Below are 26210 nucleotides of genomic sequence, written 5' to 3'. Positions count from 1 at the left end.
GTGGGACGCCTACCACAGCATGGCTTTTGCCAAGTGGTGCCATATCCGGACCTGGGATCTGAACCAGCGAACCCCAGGCCGCCGAGAAGTGGAACGTGCAAACTTTACTGCTGCGCCACCGGGCTGGCCCCTGCATCCTCTTTTTAAGCATTTCCCCTCCTTGGTATTTGTGTATTTGTGTGCATTTATCTGTGTTTCTCTATTGGCCTGTCTCTCTTCCTGGAACATAAGGACATGACGACAGGAAACTGTTTTGTTCATCCTCATATTCCAAGTAGCCAGCCAAGTCCGTGACACATTATAGGGGCTTGAGACAGACTTGTTGAGTGGATGCAAGCAGTTTAGATCTGAGAAGTGGAACCAAGAAGAGGCAGGGTAGACCCTCTCGTTCCCTCCCTGGGTGGCATTTGCCTGCACCCAGATGGCATGCGCGTGTCTCTCTGAGGTGTGCCCTTGATGAGGGTGTTGCGGGAGCAGCCCTGGCTGCTGGGTAAGAACGTCTCCCCCTCCCTCTCGGTCCACATTCAGGTGAACGCTTGGCCAAGCCGGAGAGAGGCAAGATGAGGGTGCACAAGATCTCCAACGTCAACAAGGCCCTGGATTTCATAGCCAGCAAGGGGGTCAAACTGGTGTCCATTGGAGCCGAGGGTGAGTATGGCCTGCCCCCTGGCTGCCCCGCGGAGCCTGATTTTCTGCTCTCCTGGTTCCCGGGACCTTTTCTACCCTGACTCCTGGGCCTGCACATCCCTGGGGGCCTTTGGAGGTGGGGCTCCCAGCACCTCCATCTGATCGGCTTGTGGATTCTTCATGTCACAACAGCCACTTTCCATCCACTATCATCCCCCAACCCCAGCCCCACCCCTGGAAAACCAGGAGCCCACTCCCTGGTCTGCACAAGCACCCCCTCAGCCAAATCCTAGCACTGTGGGATCCTGCGTGTGTGGAATGCTGCCTCCGTCCTCCGCAGGCCCGGCTGCGCTGTGCTGCCTGAAGCGGAGAAGTCTGTGGTCTGGGCAGAGCGTGCTGAGGCCGGCCAGGTCGGTGGGGGGAGGCTGCCCTGAGCTCCACGGAGCGCCGGGAAGACCAATGTCCAGAAGCCGTTTGGAACATTCTTAATACCATTTCCCTGCAGAGTAGCTCCTTGACTCTTTTTTCTTCACGTAAAAAAATTTTTTAAAGCTCCATTTAAACCGTTATTAGCATGTTCTTTACTGGTTAAAAGGAGGCAGCCCGATTTCCTGTGTGCACTGTGCTGGATCTGAAGGGTTTAGGGAGGGTCGAGGTGACTGGAATAGAATACTGTGAACAGGGCCCGTCAGTACTGTGTCCCATAGATTCAGCAAGTATTTATTGGGCACCTGCTGTGTGGTGCCAGAGGCCTAAAGCTGAGGAGCATAGTCTCCATCCATCCATCCATCCATTTGTTCACGGTGTAACAGTGGCTGTGATTATTGAGCTCGTGCTCTGGCAGGTCCTGTGCTGAAGCCCTTTGCACCATTGATCTCCTTTAATCCTTAAAACAGCCCTAGGAGGTGGCTCTAATTATTATGCCCATTTTACACAGAATACAGATGCCTAATGAGATCAAGTCACTTGCTCAAGGTCCCATCACCAGTAAGTGGCAAAGCCAGAACTCAGATCCACGTCTGCATGACACCAGCAAGATGCCCCGAGGGAGTGGCCTTTCCTTGAAGAGGGTGGGAGTCTTGCTCCAGTAAACCCCTAGGAGCAGATCTCTTCTCTGGAAGTGCCCCCTCCCCACCTTTTCTCTAGAAATTGAGGGATTTTATGTCTCTGTATCAAACTGAGAAACTTTAGCACAGGGGTCGGCGAATTGCAGTCCATGGGGTCCAATCTGGCCAACACAGGTTTTTGTAAATATTGGAACTCAGCCACACCATTTGTTTACATATTCTCTGTCCCTGCTTTCTCGTTGCAGACAGAGTTGAGTAGGTGAGACAGAGGCCGTATGGCCTGTAAAGCTGAAAATATTTCCTATCAGGCCCATTACAGAGAGAGTTTGCTGAACCCCTGCCTTATTGGAAACTCAGGCTGGTGCTCAAGGTGGTCATGGGCAGTGCCTTATGTGTCCCAGCATCCCCTTAGCTGTGAGGCAGAGACCTCATCTTCTGCATCCTTGTGGCCCCAGCTCCTAGCAGTGTGATGCACACCATAGGTGCCCAGTAAGTGTTTGAAGGACTTGCACATAGCAGGGTACTTTGCTTTGTGAGTGGGAAAATATTCTCTGTCTTTTAATAAGAAGGAAAGAATAATTTGTTCTATTAGGCAGGAGTAAAGACTTGGCAGAAAAAGTTTCAACTAAGCAGGGGTGGGAAGCCAAAGAAATTGCCACTCAGGTGGTCTGCTGCAAACTCAGATGCCCACTGGGGCAGGGAAGTAAAGGCTGTATGAGGTGGGCCAGTGGTGAGCAGTAGGGATGGGTGGGGACTGTGGAGAACTGGGAAGAGCATGTCCTACTAAGCAGGGCAGCTGCCATGTCGTCTAACCAATTGTGGCTGTGTGGGTGTACAGATCCAGCATTGCTAGATCTTCCAGTTTTTCAAAAGAAGCCAGAAATCCAGATTTTTAGAAAGGAAAATTTAACAAGTACCTAAAAAATATTTTTTTTGAAGAATCTGAATAGCAAAGGAGAGGAGGGAAGGAGAAGGTGGGCGTGACAGCACTTACTGAGCTTCAGATCTGTGCCTGGCTAGACAGGATGCTTTACACGGATTATCCCCTTCCACCTGTGAGCAGGCCTGCAGGATGGGCATCACTGGTCACGTTTTACAATCAAGGAAACTGAGGCTCAGAAGAGTTGCTGGGGTGGAGGCATGTGGTGTGGTCGAGCACAGGCTCTGGGCCAGACTGCTCCCACGTGACAGAGCCAGGATTAAACCCCAGGTGTTCGGGCTCCAGAGCTGAGGTCTACACCTCTTCCCATCACCCCTGGGCATTGCTGCTTCCCCCGCGGGGCCGAGGGCAGAACTTCACGTCTGATTCTCCTCTGCTTTGAAGTGGCAGGTGAAGTCGGCTGTGCTTGTCTCAGCAGAGGGGCAGGGAGCAAAGAGCACTGGTCTAAACTCTAACCAGCACCTTGAATCTTCCACGAGCCACTTCACCTAGCTGGCCACGCACGGTCTTCCAGTTCCTTTGACACAGGCCTCGCTTCTCCAAAGATTGTTAAGACAGTCCTTTAAAATGAGATATTCCTAACTTTCCTAAAGAATTTCATTACCCCAGGGAGCCAGTGCTTTAGGCTGAGGCTTCCTACTTTGAAATCCTCTCTCCCTTTTCAAGCTGAGCACCAAGATCATGCTGGGGTGGCCACTCTGCCAAGCCAGGAAACTGGATGAGGCCCCAAATGGGTTTGGTTTATTTGATTGAAGTGCAGTTTACTGCTGTAGACCATAAAATCAAAGGCAGTGGGGTGGGTCAGGGAACGAGCTCTCCTGGGGGTGGGGCTGGGGGCAGATGTTGCCGCTTGTCCTGACTGAGGAGCTTCGTGGGCTCGTCTGCCGTGGGGACCAGGCCCAGCCGGGGTGAAAGATGCCAGACCTTGAAGGATTGTCACGTGGTGCAAGGACCAGACTCTGGTTGACCTTGAAGGGTAGAGCAGGCCTGGAAGGGAGCACCTGTGGGCAGGCTGAGTGTGGGTAACGTGTGGAACCTTAGGGAATGGAGTGGGTGCTCCAGGAAGGGCGTACGTTCCCTGTCCCCAAAGATGTTCAGATGGAAGCTGGAGGCGGGAAACTGCCATCCCTCGGGGAGGGGTTAGGATTTCTTGTACGATGCTTGATTCTGGAATGTCTGGGCTTCATGGACTTGGGACTTGCCAAGGGGAGAGGACCTGGGAAAGATTTTTATTTTAAGATCTTTGGGGGGGAATCTTGATGTCTTTGGGTGCCCAGAGCCTGGGGGTGGTCTCGATGATTTAGCATCTATCCTCAGGATTGGGGTGGGGGTACAGTAGCTACAGCAGTGGTCTGGGAGGTGGTGACCCTCTGGGGTCCAGTTTCTGTCAAGTGGAATTTCTCCAGCATCATTCATTCTACTGTCTGAATACTGCTCAGGTGACTGCATTTCTAGGGGGGCAGTGTCGGGGGAAGGGAGAGGCAGGCGCCGAGTAAGTGCAGGATGCGAATGGCTTCGTAGCCGTAGGAATGACAGAAACATGCCTGACTTCTTCCCACACCCGTGGCAGACACTGATAATCTGTCATGGTTTTTCCCACGGGGTCCAGTTGTGGCCTTGGGACCCTCCTTTTGGACCCAGCATTCCCGGCGGCCTCCTGACCTAAGCTGCCTGTGAGATGGGGCGTCCCTGCTCCAAATCTAGAGATGCCTGGGAAGAGGATGTGCCGTTCTGGGGACCCAGGGAGGAGGGCCCCTAGGGAGGGTTACACCCAGAGGGTGGACGGGGAGTCGGGGGCACTGGGGCCAGGGTGGTGCACGGGTCTTAACTGAACACACCCAGTCTCTTTGCCTGTACTTGGCTCCTCTCTTTTCTGGAGAACTTGGTATGAGTGCGAATTCAGTAAGCAAAAATCCCTGGGGGGTTTCTGGGGATGGAGGAGAGGAAGAAGTAGGCAAGACCCAAAAAAGAAGCTGCCTCGTATTCCTTGGTGCTGGGAGGACACTGAGCTCAAGGCCAGCAGGAGACTGAGGTATTTGGCCTTTATAAGTGGGGCAGCATTGGGGCTGCAGGGTGGGGGAGGGAGGGGGGCCAGCACCCAGCCTCCGCTCCTGGAAAGGCCCAGAGGCAGCATTATCACCTGGAGCTTTCTCTAGACTTTAAAAAAATGTCCCCTTGTATCTGACACACTGTTCATAAAATTTTGGACCTGCTTTTTCCACTTTCTGTATTATAAAGGTTTTCCCAAGTTATTAAATCTTGCAAAGGTAATTTTTAATGGCTGTGTTCATCATCTGTTGGTTGAGCACAGCTGTGCCCTCTTCCAGACCTGGGTCTTGCCCTGGAGGAGCCTGAGCGTGGCTATGCCCTTGGGGCCTGACAGGCCTGCGTCACGCCTCTGCCCATTCACCCGCTTGTGGTTAGAACCTTACAGTGTTCACTCGTTCATTGAACAGATGTTGAGAAGGGCTTTCTCTGTGCCAGGCACCATGCTGGGCTCTGAGCAGTGATGCAAAACCAAATCTTTACCCTTGTGGAGCTTGCACTCTAGAAGCGGGAGAGAGAAAATACACACATACATATGTAGGAGGGAGGAAATAAATCGGAGAGTCAAGTGGGAGGTCAAGGAAGGACCCAAGGAGAAGGTGATGGGTGAGTGGAGACAGGAGGGTGGTGAGGGGCAAGCCCCGTTGACATCCAGGGAGGGTGGAGCTCAGGAGGCCGTGTGACTGGAGGGGGTGGAGGGACCTGAGGGCCTCGCCGCCCACTGCCTTTGACTCTGAGTGAGATGGGAAGCCCTGGAGGTCTTGAGCAGAGGGGCGACAGGGTCTGGGCTCGGTCGTGCTTGTGCTTTGTGCCTTCACACAGTTTCCAGTTTGGGGCCTTTGATACATAGCTTAGCGACAAGCACCTTTACAGGCAGCCTTACTCTGCATTTCACGTCATTGGCTGTGGATAGACTCCTAGAGGTAGAATTTTACTCTCCACAAGTTGAACGACTCCAAGATGCTTGCTCCCTGTTGCCAAGCTATTTCCCAGAAAGTTTTTTTTTTTTTTAAACTAATTTACACTTCTAGTCGCAGTGGAGTTGCCTTACCACCATCGAAGTGTGTGTTTGCTTATTTTTTAACTTTGCTAATTTAATAGCTGCGAAAATGGAATAACTTCTTGAATCACAAGTGGGATCGAACATTCTTATAAATTGGTTATTTGTATTGCATGTTTTTTGAAGTGTCTATTCATGTCCTTTGCCTGCTTATCTATTGTGAATTTAGACTTTTTTCTTACCAATTTATGTAGACTCTAAATGTTACCGAGGTTAAACCATTGGAAGTCTCAAATGAAAGGGCATTTTAAAAATATCAAACCTTTATGAACTCTCTCTTCCCCCCAGCATGCTCTGCTTTTACTTGATAAGCTGGATGCTCATGTGCTGCTGCAGCTCCCTGTGTCTCTAACCCAGGCCCTCCGACTCGGGTCTGTGCCCTGGTGATGTCCAGGGCTCTGGGAGGGGCATTTAAAACCCCGCTGTGAGCAGGGAGAGTTACATCCTGTCCCGTGTCCAAAGTGGATGCTGGTCCTCCTCCTCTCGGCACCCGGATGCAGGCTCTGCAGAGCTGCCTGCCCTTGATAAGCAGCTGCAGTGCGCTGTACCCTGTCAGTCATGCAGTTTTGCCGTCGCTTTTGAGAAAGGGGGTAAGATCTTAGAGTGTAACTTCCTTAGTGGAATCTACTCTTCTTTAAGAGGATTTTGGGGAGCAAACCCTGGTGGACATGAGCCCAGGGAATCGGGAGTGGCTGGAGGTTGTCTCTCCTCATAGTTGTGTTGAGTCTCCCCTCAAACCAGTGTTGTGGGAAATAAAATATCCTTTGGATGCCTTACTCTTAACCGAGAGCACCGGATCTGGAAGCAGGTGAGGGTGAGGGGTCTACGTTTGACTGTCACCTGCTCAGCCCCCAAGACCATAAATGGCTCTGTGTCCTGGGTTCCTTAAAGGCTGGGCTTAGTTATGTTTGTATTTCCAGCCTCTGGGCCTGGTGCAGAAAAAGAAAAAAATTACTTCATAGAATTTGTAGCATTTTTAAAAAGGCTACATAGTGCTGCTTAGACGGAATTTAGTTGGATATCTCTTAGTTGTGGTCTTGAAGCTGTTGTTGATTTTTTAAAACATCTGTTTTAATACCCATCTAATGGCATTACGAGGTGGATTTGTGAGCTGGTGGATCCTTCAGTTGGGTGTTCACAAACCTGTGTTAGGTTGATTACAGTCTGTTGCCTGCACCGGCTTTCTGGGTGTGGAGGGCTATTCTGAGAGCTGTGATTGCCTGGTGGTCCCCAGCTCAGAGTTGCCAGAACAGTTGTGATGCTGAGAAATCCTGCCCCCTCCTCCATCAGGCTGGGGGACACTGCTCGTGGTTTAAGACACCTCCTTCTCTATCACCTTTCCCGAACTACCTAGTAGAATTGACCACACCCTCCTGTGTTCCCAGGACACCCCCCAAATAGACTTCTCTCCTGGCACCTGTGACATGTAGTTGCACTAACTTCTGAAAACATATCGACTTCCCTCTGGAAGTGGAGCTGTGGGGTCTTTGATTTCCTGCGTGGTGCCTGGAGAAGGTGGGTGCTCGGAATAACTCTGTTCCTGCTAAGACCCATCCTAACATGTCCTTCTGCTGTTTCTGTAGAAATCGTGGATGGGAACGTGAAAATGACCCTGGGTATGATCTGGACCATCATCCTCCGCTTTGCCATCCAGGACATCTCTGTGGAAGGTTGGTCTGCTCTGTTCCATGACGCCCCCACCTCTCCTGCGCCTTCACTGTCACGTCTTCCTCCCTCACCCCGGGCAGTGGGGCCTTGACTGTGGGCCACGTCCTGGGCTTCTTGCCCATTGCAGACATCTGCCCTCCTAGTCTGCAGAGAAGTACGAACTGTTTGGGGTGCTGGTTCCCACAGGTGTATTGGCCCCAGGCAAACTCCCCATTTTGAGAAAGCCCAAAGTTGCCGTGGGGAAGTGTGCTGGAAACCGCACCTGGCTCTTGGGTTGTTAAATCTGAAAGGGTAGGAGAACAGCAGCCAGAAGGGAGTGCAGGAATGGGAAGCTGACCCCAGGTCTCCACTCTGCTCCCATAGCACCCTCTGGTGGCCACTTTCCAGATCTGCAAGAGGCTGCTGTGGTCGGGGCAGTGATCTCTCTCAATTTTTAATTTCACACCAGCAGTTTTTGAGTTTATGTCTGATATATGTGTATTTATTTTGTAATAAATTATATTTGTGTATTGCTATGCATATTATAAAACACACACCAAAAAAATTTTTAAATCTTGAAAAGATTTTTCTTCAAGTAATTTTTTAATGAGAACAATGTGGATTAAATTTGTTTGGAAATCTTGGTTTCCATATGGGAATCTTGGACTGTTGGTGATACAGCAATGGGAAGGTCTATGTTTGGTTTATAGATACTTGGTATTTAGGGCTGAAGTGGTTAAAAGGATGCCCACATAGTCACTTAGGACGTGGTTCTTGTTAGTGATGGTGGCTATAAATTCATTTTCAAATTGCCACTGCCCTTTTTTTTTTTTTTTAAATATTTGTGCTTTTTGGTGAGGAAGATTGGCCCTGAGCTAACACCTGTTGCCAATCTTTTTTTCCTCTTCCTCTCCCCGAAGCCCCCCAGTACATAGCTGTATATTCTAGTTGTAGCTCTGCTGTGTGGGACGCCGCCTCAGCGTGGCCTGATGAGCGGTGCCATGTCTGCACCCAGGGTCCGAACTGACGAAACCCTGGGCTGCCGAAGTGGAGTGTGCGAACTTAACCACTCGGCCACGGGGCTGCTCCTCAAATTGCCTTCTTGATGAGTTTGATTCTTTCGGGCAGACTTCTTGTCAGCTCGGATCGAATCGTCATTGTTTTTTTTATTTTATTTTATTTTAATTTTTTTAAAGATTTTATTTTTTCCTTTTTCTCCCCAAAGCCCCCCGGTACATAGTTGTGTATTCTTCGTTGTGGGTTCCTCTAGTTGTGGCATGTGGGACGCTGCCTCAGCGTGGTCTGACGAGCAGTGCCATGTCCGCGCCCAGGATTCGAACCGACGAAACACTGGGCCGCCTGCAGCGGAGCGCGCGAACTTAACCACTCGGCCACCGGGCCAGCCCCCGAATCGTCATTGTTTTAATCTCGTAATAGAGCTGTTGAAGAGCTTGAACTCAGAAGCCTTAGCTTTGCTGATTTTTTTTTTTTGTTTGCCTGTGCTTGAATTATTCTATTATCTTTACTTCGACTAATTTATGTCATTTTAAAGTCTGTTTTGTGAATTGAAAGTAAATGAGATCATCCACAAACCCACTTCACTGGGTACCATGACCTGCAGTTCACAGATGCGAACACATGGGGCGGTGTGGTTTGCAGCCATATCTGGGCTGGGAGCTGCTGGGGTCCCCTGAGATACCTGCCTTACCTTACCGACAGGGGTCTGTCTCACACACAGCAACAGTGGCAATCTATGCATTAAATATAAGGAAACCTTATTTTCTTTTAGTTGAAATCTGATTGGAGTCCTAACATTTTTTTCCCACGTGGCTGTGTATGCTGCACAGGGCACACGTGCCCCTTTCTGGAGATTCCTGGACTTTAGATTCCATAGATCAATCCAACTTTCCTCCCCAAAGTGGCTACCTGGCGTAGGTTGCCAACATATTTTGTCTTGCTCCATTTCCTTGATTTTTTTTTTTGAAGATTTTATTTTTTTCCTTTTTCTCCCAAAGCCCCCTGGTACATAGTTGTGTATTTTTTAGTTGTGGGTCCTTCTGGTTGTGGCATGTGGGATGCCAACTCAGCACGGCCTGTTGAGTGGTGCCACGTCCGTGCCCAGGATTCGAACTGGTGAAACCCTGGGCCGCCGAGGCGGAGCATGAGAACTTACTCACTCGGCCACTGGGCCGGCCCCCATTTCCTTGATTAAAAGGAAGTGACAGGGAAATATTTTGAGTCTGAAAGGCCCTTATCTCAGTATTTAAATGTGTAATGCAGCTAACTATGAGAAACTTCCTGGCTTGCTTCTGTGTTTCTCAAGTAACTTCTCAAATGTTTCAAGGAAGTAGACTTGATGGCCTGGTAGCAGCGGGGTTGCAATCCAGGGGTCTTTGTGTGGACCCCCTGTGTGAAAGAGCCTGGGCCCTGTGGCCATGGTGAGGCGTCCCGTGAGCCACTGCCCCTCCCTCCACAGAGCCAGCCCCCTGACCTCTCCACCTGTTGTCCCCTTCCCCACAGAGACTTCGGCGAAGGAAGGGCTGCTCTTGTGGTGTCAGAGAAAGACAGCCCCCTACAAAAACGTCAACATCCAGAACTTCCACATAAGGTGAGTGGCCACGGGCTGAGGGGCTCTTGCAAAACTGAGGCTGCCTCCCCCAAGGACCTCCGCGCCCCCTTGGCGGGATCAGTCTCATCTCTAGAACAGAGCTGAGGCCCTTGTGGGCAGAAGTAGCTTTTCTTGGAAGGGAGTGTCGCCAACCCTTGGATGCCCGCCCCCCTCGGCTGCTGCCTCTGACACCTGTGACTGATGCTCGTGTACTGGGGAGCTCCCAGGAGAGTGTCGGGGAAGATGAGGAACAGAGCAGACGAGAGCTGGGACCTTGGGGGGGGGGTAGGGTCGGATGTGGCAAGTGTGTCTCAACTTGCCGAGCCCCACCCACAAAGTCTTGACCCCACTGCCTGGGGGGGTGACAGGTAGAAATGTCCCTGCCCATCCTGTCTTCTCCTAACTCCTCCTCCCAAGCCTTATGTCATCATCTCCAGAACAAGGGAGACCCCCGCTTCGTGCTTTGTCCGTAGTTAGTGTTGGGCCCCCTCAGCCGCTCCTCACCTTCGCTCTCCCTCTGGCAGCTGGAAGGATGGCCTCGGCTTCTGTGCCTTGATCCACCGACACCGGCCTGAGCTGATCGACTATGGGAAGCTGCGGAAGGTATGTGTGCTCCCCTGACCTCCCACTGCCACCCCCCGGCGTGCTGGTCCCTGGTGGGTAGGTGGGGGTGGGGGAGGGCGGGGGAGGGCGGGACTGGGCCCCCTGTTCTGAGAGCGCATGGCCCAGCGTGAGGGCTGTCAGTCTTCTTAGACGAGCCAAGGAGACAGCCATTTAGAAGGAAGAGAAAAACACCTTCACTATATCATATGTGCACAGCATGCATGTACTTTGCTGACTTGACAGCCCACCGGGAAAAATAGCCAAACGGCGGCATTGATTGTGTTAGAGTGACGGAATAGTAAGTGGCGTTCTCCCCTTCTGTCAATGCAGGTTTTGTAAGGGGGATGTATTCATTTCACAATTTCAAGCGTTGCATTTTCTCAGAGGTGTTTATCCCGGCCGTGTCTGAGATTGGCTGGGCAGCTTCCCACCGTGGGTTTGGTTCACTTCACGGCTGAAGTCTGGCTGGGGCGTTTTCTTTTGCTGCTGCCCGATTTCATTTATGCTTTTGGCATGCAGCTGCTGGGAGGTTTTCCTGAGCCTGTGCCCCTGTCGAGGAGTGGACGAGGAGGTGGGGCTGTGTGGCTGGCCTTGGGGTGGTTCTCAGGGTCCGGGCTGGTTAAGGGACGCTGGCCGAGACCTTGGAGAGGGCTGTCCGGGGGCTCTCTGACTGTGCTCACCCCATCCTCCCTCTCAGCCCGTCCCTTGCTGAGGCCACGTGGTGCGGGCGTCTTGGGAGAGGCCACCTGGAGCCCTGCTTGTACCCCACTTGATGATATGGAGCTTGGGTTGGAACGTCCTCTGTCCATGCTCGAGTCTCTTGGCAAGGGGGCTTCTAGGAGTGACTGTTTTATATTTCTCCACTTGACCTTGAAGCTTGGAGAGCACAGGGTTCAGTAAGGAGCCCCGCCTTGCCTATGCCCCCAGCAGGGACCTCTGCTTCCCAGTGGCCAACAAGGCTTTGTGTTGCTGGTGTGAGAGCTGCTCTGTCAACTCTGAGTGGCAGCAGGCCCTGCCTCCAGGGTGTGGGGGAGAGAGCTGCTGAGAAGGATTTGTAGGGGAGGACATGGGCAGTCACCTGCCAGGAAGGATGGAGTCCCATCCCCTGCTGGGCCGAAGCTTGAGGCTGTGGACACTGCCCACCTGGCAGGGCCCACCTGCTGCAGGGGAGGAGCCTGCAGCCTGGCCAGCACAGGGCCAGCCCTTCCCATGTTCGTCTCTTGGGGGACAGAGGGATCCCAGCCCTTTAACTCAGCTGCCTTGTGAGGGGGAAAAAAACAGCTTCAGAACCCCCCAACCTGCCCGAAAGCTGTGTACCCAAGTCAAACAGGGCTGCTGACGGGAAATCCTAGGGGCCACGATTCTCTGTTAAACGCGCCTTCTGGTGCCTCCTCACTGTGCAGCTGATGTGCTTGGGTGACGGGCGTGTGTGTGTCTGTGTCCCTGCCTGGGTGTGCTGGGGTGGCAGCAGCCAGTTAGTCCGCAGCTGTTCTCTATCCCATAGAAAGGGGGGCCCGTGCTGACCGGGCCTCTACAGTCCCTCCCCACTTTCCACAGACACCGGGAGCCTCAGCCATTCGGGAGGTGAGAGTCCAGGGGCCCTTGTCGCACAGCCGGCCAGCTCTCTCCCCACCCTCCCTCCCTCTCTGTGTCTTTTCATTTCTCCCTGCTTCACGGTGTCTGTCTCCTTCTCTCTTTCATTCAGTAGCATCAATGAAATCCAGCCCCAGTCCTGGCACAGACCTGGCCCACGGAACCGTGGCTTCTTTCCAGAAAGCACAGGTTGCCAGAGCTGAGCAGTGCTTGGGAACAGGGGAGAGTGAGGGGCTCTGACCGGAAGCCCTTCCTTCCACAGTGACCTTAGGTGGGCGTGGGGGCCTGGCGGTCCCTGGGAATGACATGGGCCAGGTGGGTGTGTACCTGGGACCTGAGGACTGCTTACAGCCTTGGATGGAAGTGACCTTCACTGCCTGGCAGTGTTTTTTATCACTCTGGAAGCTGTCAGAGACTTTTCCAGAAGCACTCCACCTTCTCTATTTTGAGCAATTTCTTCCTGAAAGTGTCCCAAATGAATGTGTTTATCCTTTGGTTACTTTGTGATTCTCACTTTAGCAAACAGGGAAACTGAGTCCTGGACTGACAAAACCAGCTTGTTTTTAGGTTAGTCTGGGGATCCAAGAAATAGTGGGAGGTCCAGCAAGAAACTCCTCCCACTGAGTTGTGTTTTTTTTCCACATTTAAAATTTGTTTTTTAGTTGTGGTGAAATGTACACAACATAAAACTTACTGCTTTATCCTTTTTTTAATACTCTTTCTTTGGTTTGTTTTTTTTGTTGAGGAAGACTGGCCCTGAGCTAACATCCATTGCCAGTCTGCCTCTATTTTGTATGTGGGATGCTGCCATAGCATGGTTTGATGAGTGGTGTAGGTCCACGCCCAGGATCCAAACCCATGAACCCCAGGCCACAGAAGGGCCACTGGGCCACCCCCCATTTTAACCATTTTTAGTACAGTTCAGTGCCATAAGTATATTCACATTGCTGTGCCACCATCTCCACTGTCCATCTCCAGAATTCTTTTCGTCTTGCAAAACTGAAATTCTGAACCCATTGAACCACTCCCCATTCCCCCTTCTGCCAGCCCCTGGAAACCACCATTTTACTTTCTGTCTCTAGGAATTTAACCATTCTAGGTACCTCTGTAAGTGGGATCATACATTGTTTGTGCCTGGCTTATTTCACTTAGCATGATGTTTTCAAGGTTTGTCTATGTTGTAGCATGTATCAGAATTTCCTTTTTAAGGCACAATAATATTCTGTTGTACGGATATACCACATTTTGTTTATTTATTCATCTCTCAATGGACATGTAGGTAGTTTCCAACTTCTGGCTATTGCGAATATCACAGCTATGAACATGAGTGCACAAATATCTGAGTCCCTGCTTTCAGTTCTTTGGGATATATACCCAGAAGTGGAATTACTGAGTCATATGGAAATTCAATGTTTAACTTATTTTTTTCCTATTCTTTTTTTTTTTTTGAGGAAGATTAGCCCTGAGCTAATATCTCCTGCCAATCCTGCTCTTTTTTTTTTTTGCTGAGGAAGACTAGCCCTGAGCTAACATCCATGCCCATCTTTCTCTGCTTTATATGTGGGACTCCTGCCACAGCATGGCTTGCCAAGTGGTGCCATGTCTGCACCTGGGATCTGAACCGGAGAACCCCAGGCCGCTGAAGCGGAACATGCGCACTTAACCGCTGCGCCACTGGGCTGGCCCCTATGTTTAACTTTTTGAGGAACCTCCATACTGTTTCCCACAGCAGCTGCACCATTTTATAGTCCCACCGACAGTGCACAAGGATTCCAGTTTCTGTATATCCTCACCAATCCCTAATGGGTTTTCTTGAGAAGGTAGCAGAAATAAGAATAGTCAGAAGGCTATAGCTGTATGAAGGAGCCCCAAGATTTCATGGAATGTGAGCGCCAAAGGAGTTTGAGAGCTCCTAGTCCAACTCTTTTTTTTTTTTTTTAAAGATTTTATTTTTCCTTTTTCTCCCCAAAGCCCCCGGTACTTAGTTGTGTGTCTTTTAGTTGTGGGTCCTTCTAGTTGTGGCATGTGGGGTTCTGCCTCAGCATGGCTTGATGAGCGATGCCATGTCTGCTCCCAGGATTGGAACTGGCAAAACCCTGGGCTGTCGAAGCAGAGTGCGCGAACTTAACCAATCGCCCACGGGGCTGGCCCCTCCTAGTCTATCTCTTGAGTAACAGATGGGGAAACTGAAGCCAGCTTGCTTACCCATGAGTCCCACTGGTTGGTGCAAAGATGAAACCAGAAGCCAAGACTGATAGCACCCAGGCCGGTACCCTGCTCTCAGCACTCACTTCTTAGCAATTCTTTCTTGGGCTGCAGGCCAATATTCTTCACTCCATTTCTCTGGCAAAGAAGCTGAGGCTTGAGGAGGAAAGATGGTGTTATAAACCCCCAGCCAGTGAGCCCTCGTGGTGAGGCCAGCCTTCTACACCCAGAGCTGGCCCCTGAGGACTGAGCCTGGGAGGGGCTATAACAGTTTCCTCTGCCCCCCAATCTTGGTGGTCATCCAGATGGGGGTAGCCAGCGTCTTGTCATACTTCTCACTGTCTAACTCCTTCTTCTTCTTCTCCCTGTAGGATGATCCACTCACAAACCTGAACACGGCCTTCGATGTGGCGGAGAAGTACCTGGACATCCCCAAGATGCTGGATGCTGAAGGTGAAGGCGCTTTCCTTCTGGGCCACCAGCTCTTCTCCCACCTGCCACCCAGCGGTCAGCACGAGTGGGCCCAGCAGCCTGAGGCAGGAAGGGAGAAGGCCTGGTCTCTGGGATCTCATTTGGGGAGCCTGGAGGTCACCTGCCCGTCAGGGATTCCATAGTTCCCTGAGGTTTGTAGGGAAGGGTGGCTGGTGCTGACAAAGGCTTTGAGGCTGTTTTTGCATCGACCGCCTGAGGGTGGTTCTCGCTTTGGCCTTGGGGTCCGGGTAGTGGCTGCTGGGGTAGAGTGTGGTGCTCCCTGGTTGCTGTAGGGGAGGGAAAGCATCTTTTCCCCCTACCCTCCTGGGTTCTCCAGCTGGGGCCCTGTGAGTTAGAGTGACGAAAGAGAGACTAACAAGAGAAAAGCCAACAGCCATTTACTGACATGAGCATCGCGCGTCCACTCGGGAGTTCGGGTGGTGGGGATGGAAGGAGTGGTCAGTTGGGGGTGTATGTTCATCTCTAACTTCGCAGGGGGAAGGGGGAGAGAGGGCACTTACAGGAAAGCAAATGACTTTTTGGAAAGATGAACAGGCCCTTCGGAGAATAGATGAGAGATGCGATAGTTTGTGACAACATCTGTGTGTGTGTGGAGCCATTTTCAAACATATGTAAAAGCAGAGACAATAGTATAATGAACCTGTATGTATTCATCATCCAGATAACAACTATTGAGATGTTGTCACACTTTATTTTTTTCTTTTTTTTGTTTTCTGTGTTGAAATATTTTAAAGCAAATCCCAGAAATCACAGGATCTCATAGCTACATGCTTCAGAATACATACCTTAAAAATATGAATACTTTCTTTTTTTTTTTTAAAGGTTTTTATTTTGTTTTGTGAGGAAGATTGGCCCTGAGCTAACATCTGTTGCCAATCTTCCTCTTTTTATTTTCCCCCTCCCCAAAGCCCCAGTACATAGTTGTGTATCCTAGTTGTAGGTCATTCTAGTTCTTCTTTGTGGGATGCTGCTGCAGCATGGCCTGATGAGCGGCGCGTAGGTCCATGCCCAGGATCCGAACCTGTGAACCCTGGGCCACCAAAGTGGGGTGTGTGAACTTAGCTGCTATGCCACCGGCCTGGCTCCTGAATATTTTCTTATGCAACCATAAAACAATTTTCACACCTAGCAAATTAACAGTAATTCCTTGATACGTCTACTGCCCAGTTCAAAATCAGATTTCCCCAGTTGTTTCTTTTTAGAGTCGGTTTGTTTTCATCAGGATCCAGAGTCTGCGCATGGCATTTAGTTGTATTTCTTACGTCTTTTCTAATCTGTAGCTCTTCTGTCCTCCTTCCACCCCGTTTTGTTCCCGCCACTGAGCTGCCTGCAGGAGCTGGGCCGGCTGTCCCAGGCACTGTTCCCTACTCGGGGTTTGTCTGTTTGCTCCCTCAGGGCCCCATCTCACTGTCCCTCTCATCTTCCTGTAAGTGGAAGCTGATGCCGGAAGCCAGTTAGATTCAGGCTCTGCATTTTGGCAAGAAGACCGGGTGGTCTGAGAGCCTCTGTCCACATCACATCAGGAGGCGTGTTGTGTGTTCCCCAGCTGGCTTTAACTCCAGATTTTTCTTGACAGACATTGTCGGAACCGCCCGACCGGATGAGAAGGCCATCATGACCTATGTGTCCAGCTTCTACCATGCCTTCTCTGGAGCCCAGAAGGTACCCAGGGCCCCCTGGTCCTTCCTTGCCCAGCACACCTCATGCCGGACCCCACACCATGCTCACGCCCCTCCCACCCCCATCTCTCCGCTCTCCTCGGCCACAGGGTCCTGAGGGCCCGTCTCTGGTCTCATCAGCCCCTGCGGCCAGTGTGGCGTGGTGGCCTTGCTCAGCGCCTCTCCCGCCTGCACCTCTGCTCTTTCTCTACTGTCTCCGAGAAAGTCGGGCAGGAGCTTACCTCCTGGGACCCCGATGGCTTCAGCGGGAAGGGCTGCATGGGTGACATCAGCCGGGGTGGTTCTGAAGGCCTGGCAGGTGCATGGGCAGCGGCACCTCAGTGCCCACCTCTGTGGAAGCTATAGGGTGTGTCAGGGCAGTAGGGACCTCCCTGGGGAAGCCGCTCTGGGGACCTGTCTCCTGTCTTCACTGACCTGTTTTGCAAAGGTGTCATGAAGCCCCCAACTTTCTCTTGCACATGGCCTTGATTTAGCAAATCTGTCCACAGCCCCTTTGGGTCCTGGTGCCTTCTATATCTTGCCCGGGACCCCCATGTGGGGTCGCTTTCCACTCCTGGACATAAGCACAACCCTTGGAGGGAGGAAGGGAAAGATGGGTGGGCAGACGTGAACCCCTTCAAGTGTCCTGGCCCAGATTTGCTCAGGGAGGCCTGAGGTTAAAGTCCAGTTGTGCAGGTTCCGTACTACACAAGGGTACCACAGCTAAAGGGCATCATTCACCCTGCTTCCAGATGTGGAAGATTTGAAGATTTTATTACCAGGCTTAGCTGAGGCAGCAGATGCCCCTCACTCAGTTCCCCTCACAGGCAGGACCCCAGAAACACAACATCCAGGTCACCATGACCGCACACCACAGGCCTGGCCTTCGACCTGTCACGTGCTCAGGCAAATCTCCCACCCTCCACAGGGAGAGACTGTCTCAGAAGCATGACAGGGCGTCCCGCACGTCCCCCGCCCTCTGCCCAGCCTTCCCCTCTGCTCTTCCCGCTTCCCTGTCTCAGCCTGTGCTCCCCCCGACCCTTTCTCCTGCCACCATCTCAGTTTTCCTTTCTGCTCGGTCCCTCCTTTTCTGTCTGTCCATCCGTCTTGCGTTCTCTCCGTCCGCCGTGGCTGTGTAGGTTGACTCTGTGCTGCTGCCGCTACTTTCTCTTCTCAACCTCTTCTCCTTCTCTGCGCAGATGTGTGGGCACGCTAAGGCCGGATGGGAGGGCCATGTGACCTAGTGTTTCATGTCACTGCCTCGCCTTCTCGGGTGCGCAGAAGGTGAGCTCTCCCTCGGCCTTGCCCACGCCCCCTGCTGGCCTCCCTGGACCTCCAGCAGCAGGCCCTGGAGTCAAAGGACGGGGCAGGGAAGCCCCCTCTTCTTGCAGAAGCGCAGGGTGCCCTCTGAACCTTGGCCAGGACATTTGACGGTGCCATGACCCCAGTCTCTGGATGGTCTCCTGCTTTCTGTCCCTACACACTGGGCATCATGGATGCCACAAATGGGAAAGATGCTCGTGGCCTCAGCTCCTTCCCCGGAGCCTGAGTTGAAAGCCCTCATCCCAAGCAGCACAGCTCTTGGCTGTGCTTCCTGACTACTTCCTTCACCCAGGGCCCCTTTACTTCTCCTTCTCCCTTGGTCCAGCTTAGGCAAGACCATCCTCTCAGACGACCCAGAAGCCAGAGCAGAGAGAAGTCTTCCTGCCTCCTCCCTGGTGTCAGGCCAGAGGCTCAGAGCCCTGCCTTATCATTCCCAACCAGGCCTGCCATGGACAGTGGAGCAGGTTGCACACTATACCCGGGTGCCATGTGTGCACCGTAGACAATGAAAGATCTGAATATTTATTACTAAAATTGTCCTGAAGATGGAAGTAAAAATGTCTTCTAACATAATTGGTGTGACAGTTTCCATTAGAAGTGCTTTGGAGAAGAGATGCCTTTAAAATATTACATGAAGGCCCTGGATGGGCAAGCAGTAGCCCTACTACCTGCCTGGATGGGCGCGCAGGGCCCTCCTCAGCTTCTTGCCAAGGCCTCATTGGCGCTGACAGAGACATGAGAGCAGCCCTGCCGGGAGGCACCCTCTCCTAGGTGTCCCTGGCCTCCCAGGATGCCCAGCCCCTTCCAGCCTCTTCTCTGGTGTCTTGCTTCTTCTTTCTCTTTGTCCCACCTCTGCTGCTCTCTCTCATCAACTTCTTCAGGCCCCTCTTGCCCCCCGTCTTTTAGCCAGGATGTGAGTGGCGTCTGTCTATTTGCCTCAGTGGGCCCCCAGCCCTGAGAACCACAGAGGGTCTGCTGGCCCGTGTCCGTGGCAGGTCTGAGCTCTCTGCCGTGGTCTCCCCAACCTTCTTTCCAACTCCCCTTCCTCCTCCTCCCCTGTGCCTTCAGGGGTTTTGTCCTGGGCTTCATGCCCATTGGCCCTGGCCTTCCCGGTCTCTGAAGCCTTCCCTGTGTCCTGGCTGATGACAGTGCTTGGTAGGGAGTGCGCGTGCGTGTGTGTGTGTGTGTGTGTGCGTGCGTGCGTGTGTGTGTGTGTGTGTGTCAGCCTGCTTTTCTCCCTCCCAGATCTCATACCACCTCCCCCCATGCCCTCTTCCCTTTCACTCATCCCTCTTGCGACCATTTCACGCTCCTTTTGTCCACCTCTGAGGACAAGGTCACCAGCTGGGGGCGGGGGTGGGAGTCGGGGTGGGGGGGTGTTCCTGTCCTGGGTCAGGGACCTCCCTGAGAGTTGCCCTGAACCACTTGTAAGGATTCAGGCAGCTGCTTAGAGCTTCGCAGGCCGGTGGGCAGGGCTCTTGCCCGTCCCGTCGTGGAGGAAGGTCCTTCAGACCCGCACGCTCTTCCCGTCTCGGTGTCGGGTGCGATGGGGAGACATCTTCCAACACCCATGCCCAGTGTCCTCTGTCCTTCCCTTGGCCTTTCTCTTGTCAACCCGTGGACGGTGGAACTAGCGAAGCCGCAGAGTCTGTTGCATGCGTGCATGTGTGGTGCACATGTGCGTGTGCAGCAGTACAGGTGCCCATACACGCATGGGGCATGCAAGTGTGCCGGATTGATTTTCCTGGTCAGATGAGGACCAGCTTCTGTTTGCCACCTTGGTTCGGGTTCTGATTCTTTCCCAGCTCTCCTCCCCTTCTTTTCCCCTGTGGGGATTTAGAAGGGGTTTGGAGCAACCAGATTTCATTTATCTAGTTTGAGCTTTAGAGCTCTTGGTCTAGTGGAACTGTTTGTGAGAAACAGCCATTTAAGGCACCAACTGGATTTGCTGTAGGTGTTTCTGGAAGCTTCTAGGAGTAGATGGTGCTGTTTGCATGCCTCCATCATCCATGGCTTTATTCACTCTTGTGAATCTTCTAAGGGAAAGAACCCCTTCCTGCCCTCAAGGAATTCCTGGTCCACCTGGGGAAACCGTTCGTAACGGCAGCCCACCGTGGCCGCGGTCTGCTCAGTGCTCTGCTCGCTGTGGACCTGCGGGCGGGCGCACGGCTGCAGGCCACGGAGGCTTCCTGGAGCAGGACACTGGGCTTGAGGGTTTTAAGCGTTGAGGAGGGGGCCCACCAGGGAGAAGCTTAGGGAGGGTTGAGGAGGGCAGCCGAGCTTGTACGGAAGCTCTGAGATGTGACGGAGTGTGGTCTGTGAGAGGAGAGCAAGTGGCGCTGGTACAGGCTCTCGTCCCGCTGCCTGGAGCAGGGGCTGCTGGGGGAAAGCCAGAGACGGCGGCTACAGAGCGGGCCGGCTGCCGTGGGTCTGCTCCTGTCTGTTGGGGGCCTCACTGTCAGGGACACCAGGGCTGGGCGCTGACTTGGGACATGGGGAAGGGCTAGGGCAGTGGGTGGCTGTGGGAGGAAGGAAATGGGCACTTCTAGCTAGATTTGGGAAATCTTTGACTAAAAATGTCACAGATGATTGTGGTGGCACTGATGTGAATCTGTGGGTGGCTGTGGGCTGCATCATTTGGCCACGTCTGGGTGTTTGATGTCACCGTAATTGGGGATGGTTCCTCTCCAGACTGCCTGTTCCAGCTAATTGGATGCCGATTGTCAGGGTGGCAGTTTGTCTTGGGGTGGCTGAAGGTTTCATTGGGATAGCTCATCTTCCAGGAATAATAGTCCCTAATTTCTTTAAAAATAACTAATATGAAGCCAAACATTGTTCTGTGTTCAGTTGTAAAATAGTACAACTTAAAGTAGGTCATGAAAAACAAGAGAATGCAAAACAAGGAAAGGTAAACAGAGATTTCCAGAAGTCTTTTCCTTTGGCACTTGGAAGTAATCCATTTGCCTATTCCTGTAAAATATTTTCTCAGCCCATTGATGATCTGTGCTCACATCCCTTGTCCTGTGTGTGCAAATTCTCTCATCATCAGAAAGGTCTGGCATCCTGGGGCTGCTTCTCGGGCTCCAGAGCAGGAGGAGCCTGGGGGCAGGACTCTGAAGCTGCCTCAGTTTTCGAGTTCCTCTCAGGGACTGAATCTTTCCTCCCCTACAACCAGTCTCTCCTTTGAGCAGTCTCTTTGTGTACCTGGTGGTGTTGGGTACCTCTGTCCTAAATCCTCCATAGTGTGTGGGGTTCTTGTAGCCCTGGGAGGAAAAAAGCTAGAAAACCAGAACATTGGGACGACTGGGGTAGGCTCCGATCCACCAGCAGGAGTCTCGCTTCTCTTCCACTCCAGGGACCGTGTTCTGGAGGCCTCACCAAGCTTGTGCTTCCTCAGCTGGTCTCTGACGTCCTGGGCTGGGGTCAGCTGGGGTTGATGGGTGACTGAGGGACCAGTGTGGAAGCAAGTTCACCCATCAGCTGGCAGGCGGCTGGCAGGCGGCTGGCAGGCATCTGCGGGCTTCTGCGGGCTTCTGCCTCCGTGAGGGAGGGAATCGGGCAGTGAGCGCAGGGTCGGGGGCGAGGTTCTGAGGGTCCTGCATGTCGTTCCTTTTTTTTCTGAAATCAAATCTGGATTCCGGGAGCCTGCTTCCTGGAGGTCACAGTTAGAGCTGGGCTGTCCCTTGAGGCAACCCTGATGGGGTTTGCAGACAGGACACGGCCTTTTCTAAAGAAAGCCCTCTGTGGTCCAGGAGGCCCAGGCTTTATTTCCAAAGGCAGATTCCCTGGTCATATTGATGGGTTTCCTCAGTCAGCCTCTCCTGGTGAGGCCAGCCTGAGAGGGGCGGGGCTGGGGCCAGGCTGAGACGCAGGCTTGGGAAAGAAATGGAGTCTTTTTGAAAAATTTCCAGAAGGCCCACTCGGGAACTCCCCCAGACTTCATCCAAAAGGAGGTCCCTTTGACCCTGGAACAGTTGCCAGGCTGTGAGGGACGGGCAAGGCTCGCGAGACCCACGGGACGTCTCCTAAAATCCCGTGAATACAGGCCTCGCTCAGTCCACCAATTTGATAAGTTGACACACAAATCAAAGTTTGTGTGACTACTGAGCCCAGGATTTCAAGATGAATCAGGAGGACACCCAGGTGAAGGAGGGCTTCACAGCGCCAGCTGCCGTTTGCCCACCACGAGCAGCTGCCATGACTGTTACCTGCCCCGTCAGCACGTTGGGAAGGGGTCTTTGCAGCCACCCCGCATTCGTACAGGAATGTCAGTACGGAGGAGAGCATTGGCCTCCCCCAGGGCCCCTGCCCTAGCCTTCCAGGACAGTAGCCCTGTGACTGCAGGCGGATTGCCAGCCCCAGCCAGCCTCGTGGGCACATCAGCCTGGTTCTTGTAACCCTGCTATTTCGGGGGCCCCACACCTTCTGGGACAGGCTCCAGGAAGGAATTTCCCTCTTCGTTGCCTCCTGGGACTCCCCCTGTTTCTCAGACGGAAGGATGATCAGTCAGGCGTCGGTGTGAGAAGTGGCCGTGGCATCTCCAGGACACAGTTGAGTTGAGGGGCCGGAGATGAGGGTCCAAGGATGTGACTCTCTGCCCCAGTTTCTTGAGACCTGGGACTTGAAGTCCTTTTTTTTTTTTTAAACCTTTTATTTATTTTATTTTAATTAATCAATTTATTTTTGAGGAAGATCAGCCCTGAGATAACATCTGCTGCCAATCCTCCTCTTTTTTGCTGAGGAAGACTGGCCCTGAGCTAGCATCCATGCCCATCTTCCTCTACTTTATACGTGGGATGCCCACCACAGCATGGTGTGCCAAGCGGTGCCATGTCTGCACCTGGGATCCGAACCGGTGAACCCCGGGCTGCCGAAGTGGAACATGGGAACTTAACCACTGCATCACCAGGCTGGTGCCTCGAAGTCCCTTCTCAGAGGACGCTCAGCTCCCTCTCTGGCCATTCCCGCTGTTCCCCTGCTGGAGGCCCACCTGCTCTGATGCCTCACCCTGGAGGATGCAGTCTCTTGCCTTGGAGCTTGAAAGGACCTCGATGATGATCTCATCCTACCCCCTCACACACACACATATCCCAGCACAGTCACACACACATCACATGATTCTGTGGGTGTACTTCCTATTCGAAAAGTTCTGCAGGGAAGAAACATTTACATCTTCTTAGTCACTCCTTCCCAGTTCTAAGCATCCTCATTCTCAGGAAGTTCTTCCTTTTGTGTAGCCTCAGTTTGTCTTGCTGCAGTTGAAACCCATTTTGTCTTGTTCATCAACCAGTTGTGAGGTCTCATCTTTCTAACCCCTAAACCTTCATCGTCCCTTGTCATCTACAGGGGCACCCTTCTCCAGGGCCCCAGAGTGCATTTCTGTCTTCTCACAGGCGTTGTCTGCTCCCACCCCTAGGCTGTCTTCCTTTCTATCCAGGACCCCAAAAAGGCTTTGAGTTCACCTCCCCTTGGAGTTGGGTTAGGCTGTGCACAAGAATAGAGCTGAATTCAAAAGTCACCTGAGCAAAGTGCATTGAGGACCACCTGGCCCTGCCGGTGTGGGGTGCACAGGGCCCTCCATGCACAGAAGGTGTGTCTCCCAGGGTTCTGGGCCTTTGCCTCTGATTGCCGCTCCGTTATCTTGTTCCTCTGGCTGCCGGGGCCCAGCTCCGTGTCAGATCGGCACTCAGTGCAGGACATGAGCAGGGCTTTCCCAGGGCTGCCCACACTTCCGTTTCGGGGTGTCCTGCCCGTATGGGCTGACCCTTACCTCTTGCCCTTAGTGGAGGAGAGGGTCCCTGGATCGTCTGTAAAGTTCTTTGGGCTTTGCCCCAGGAGACTTGAGAGATTCTGCAGGGATCCCGAGAGGCCGCACCGCTTCTCAGTCAGCCCCTTATTCCAGAACTCCCAGATTTGAATTCTGCGTCCCTGGGATCCAGCCCGAGAGCCTGAGCCTTGGGGTCCCAGGGCCTCCTCTTGGAATTCTAGGATGGGCGTGAACTTTCTTATCTCTGAGCCTGAGCTGAGCGGGTTGATTCTATCAGTCATGGGATTTGTTTCTTTCTAATATACATGTTGGGCCTCAAACTCAGGCCCTGCTCCAGCGGCCCAATTCAGCCACCAAGACCTCTCTCTGGGCCCCCCTGATCCATGGGACAAGGTATGGGCTGGCAAAGAGGATGGTGAGGAGGGGCAAGGAGGCTGTGAATTCAGAGCCTTGGGAGCTGCAGGGGTGGGAGGGGGCTTTGTCGGGACAGGTGTGGACCAGGTGCTCCGGGAGGCTGACCGGGACCCTCTGTCTCATTGCCAGGCGGAGACAGCAGCCAATCGCATCTGCAAGGTGTTGGCCGTCAACCAGGAGAACGAGCAGCTCATGGAAGACTACGAGAAGCTGGCCAGCGATGTGGGTATCACCTGAGTTTTGGCCCGGCCCCAGCAAGGCCCTGCCACCCCACCCTGACAGAAAAGGAGCCCCAGAACCTGTACCTCCAGTCCGTCCTGGGGCCCAGTGCAGGCCGGGTGTGGTCCGTGGTCCCAGCACAGTTAACCCAGGACATCTTGGGCTCTGCTCCTGCTCTCCCAGAAAGCAGAGAGTGAGTCCGGGGCTAGTCTCTGGGCTTCTGAGAGCTGAGTTCCAGGCCCATTCTGTCACCCACAGTGAGCCTGGGAAATCCCTTCCTCTCCCTGGTTCTCAGGTTTTTCACTTGACAAGTGAGAGTTGAGCCAAGGGATCTCACAGGCCTTTCCAGCCTGATGTGCTGTTGTTCTGTGAGTTTCACTCAGACTAGGAGAGGGGAACGCCTGGTTCCGAGAGGGTATGAACCAGGGAGATCAGTGCTGGCTCAGGCTGGCCTAGCGGCTGAACCACCCCGGGGGACAGGATGGGACAGTGCTGGGTTTGCTGTTCTGCCATTGAATGCATTTGGGTTAAGAGTCCACATGCTTCTTCCTTGAAAGAATTCAGCCTTTGGAACAGCTCACCCCTCCCCTGGGTGGATCTGCTGTCCAGCGTAGTAAGAACCCATGTTCTGGAGCCTACGTGCCTGGGTTTGATCCCTGCTCCGCCATTCAGCCTGGGTCACCTTGGCAAGTCACATAACCTCGCAGTGCCTTGGTTACCTCGTCTGTAACCTGGGGGAGGGTCATAGCACTTGACCCCAGAGGGTTCCTGTGATTATTCAGATGAGTTAATTTGGGTGACGTGCCTGGCACCTTGCAGGGGATCAGTATGTTTGCTATCGTCGCTTCAGCTCCTCCGTCTTCACCATCACCATCACCTCTTCAAGGAAAACAGTCCAAGCTGTTCCCTGCCTGTGTCCCAGAAGCCGCCTCTTCCCCTTTGAGTCAGGGACCCACCTTCTAGAATCCTAGAAGGTCAGGCGGCAAGGACCTCAGGGAACAATTGTTAACTTCTCCATGGTGTCGGTGAGGAGACTGAGGCCCTGCCAGGTAGACCTAGAACCAGGACTCGCTTCTCCTGCTCTTGGTTGAGCTGTCTTCCACCACGTCGGCAGTTCTCCCCCTTGCAGAGCAGGGAGGTTCAGTGATGTGGCTGTGAGTTAACGTAGCCTAGTGGCCAGGCTTCATGATGTCTGTGATTCTCAGAGGGGGCACCCTAGAACCTGGCCTTGTGGCCCCAGAATGACCTAGGGTGGTAATTGGGGAGAGTGTGCTGTCAGGAGAGACGCCTCCCTGAAGCCCCCTGTGTGGGAAGGGCTGGCGGGAAGAGAGGGAAGCCGGCCCTTGTCCTCCCTCCCAGCATCTTCCCCTTCCGCTTGCAGCTGCTGGAGTGGATCCGCCGCACCATCCCCTGGCTGGAGAACCGGGCGCCCGAGAACACCATGCACGCCATGCAGCAGAAGCTGGAGGACTTCCGTGACTACCGGCGCCTGCACAAGCCGCCCAAGGTGCAGGAGAAGTGCCAGCTGGAGATCAACTTCAACACACTGCAGACCAAGCTGCGCCTCAGCAACCGCCCCGCCTTCATGCCCTCCGAGGGCAGGATGGTCTCGGTGAGCATGGGGGCAAGCCCGGTCCCCCAGCCGAGACTGCATCTGGCTCTGACCTGCTCATGGTCATGGTCAGGTGCTGCGTCGTGGGCGGAGCCAGGTTTGGCTCTACCTGCATGCACTGCTCTCGATATCATCTCTCCCTTCCAGGGTACCACCCAGGCTGGAGCCCCCATTCAGCTGTGGTGGGCGGCTTCTCTCCTGACCAGACTGGGTCAGGGGTCCCTCCAGACCCCTGAACATCCACCCCAGACCTCCCCAGCACTGCCAGCTTCCCCCTGATCCTCAAAAAATCATCTTTGCAAACAAAATGGCTTTTGACACATTGAACC

The 26210-nt window shown here is 53.1% G+C and overlaps 1 protein-coding gene across 8 annotated transcripts in view; it reads left to right on the top strand.

Moving 5' to 3' along the window:
• ACTN1 (actinin alpha 1) overlaps nucleotides 1-26210 on the top strand; it is a 95799-nt gene that overhangs the window by 54344 nt on the left and 15245 nt on the right. For all 8 annotated transcript variants that reach the window (XM_070594115.1, XM_070594116.1, XM_070594113.1 and 5 more), the window contains exons 3-10: nucleotides 529-648; nucleotides 7324-7410; nucleotides 9908-9995; nucleotides 10520-10598; nucleotides 14768-14849; nucleotides 16465-16550; nucleotides 24180-24272; nucleotides 25651-25881. In XM_070594115.1, the coding sequence (XP_070450216.1) occupies nucleotides 529-648; nucleotides 7324-7410; nucleotides 9908-9995; nucleotides 10520-10598; nucleotides 14768-14849; nucleotides 16465-16550; nucleotides 24180-24272; nucleotides 25651-25881 (866 nt within the window). The remainder of the gene's footprint in view (nucleotides 1-528; nucleotides 649-7323; nucleotides 7411-9907; nucleotides 9996-10519; nucleotides 10599-14767; nucleotides 14850-16464; nucleotides 16551-24179; nucleotides 24273-25650; nucleotides 25882-26210) is intronic.

Source organism: Equus przewalskii, chromosome 25 (genome assembly GCF_037783145.1).
Source record: "Equus przewalskii isolate Varuska chromosome 25, EquPr2, whole genome shotgun sequence".
Lineage (NCBI taxonomy): Eukaryota > Metazoa > Chordata > Mammalia > Perissodactyla > Equidae > Equus > Equus przewalskii.
Note: the sequence above shows the minus strand (reverse complement) of the source record. Positions and strands in the feature narration are given on the sequence as shown.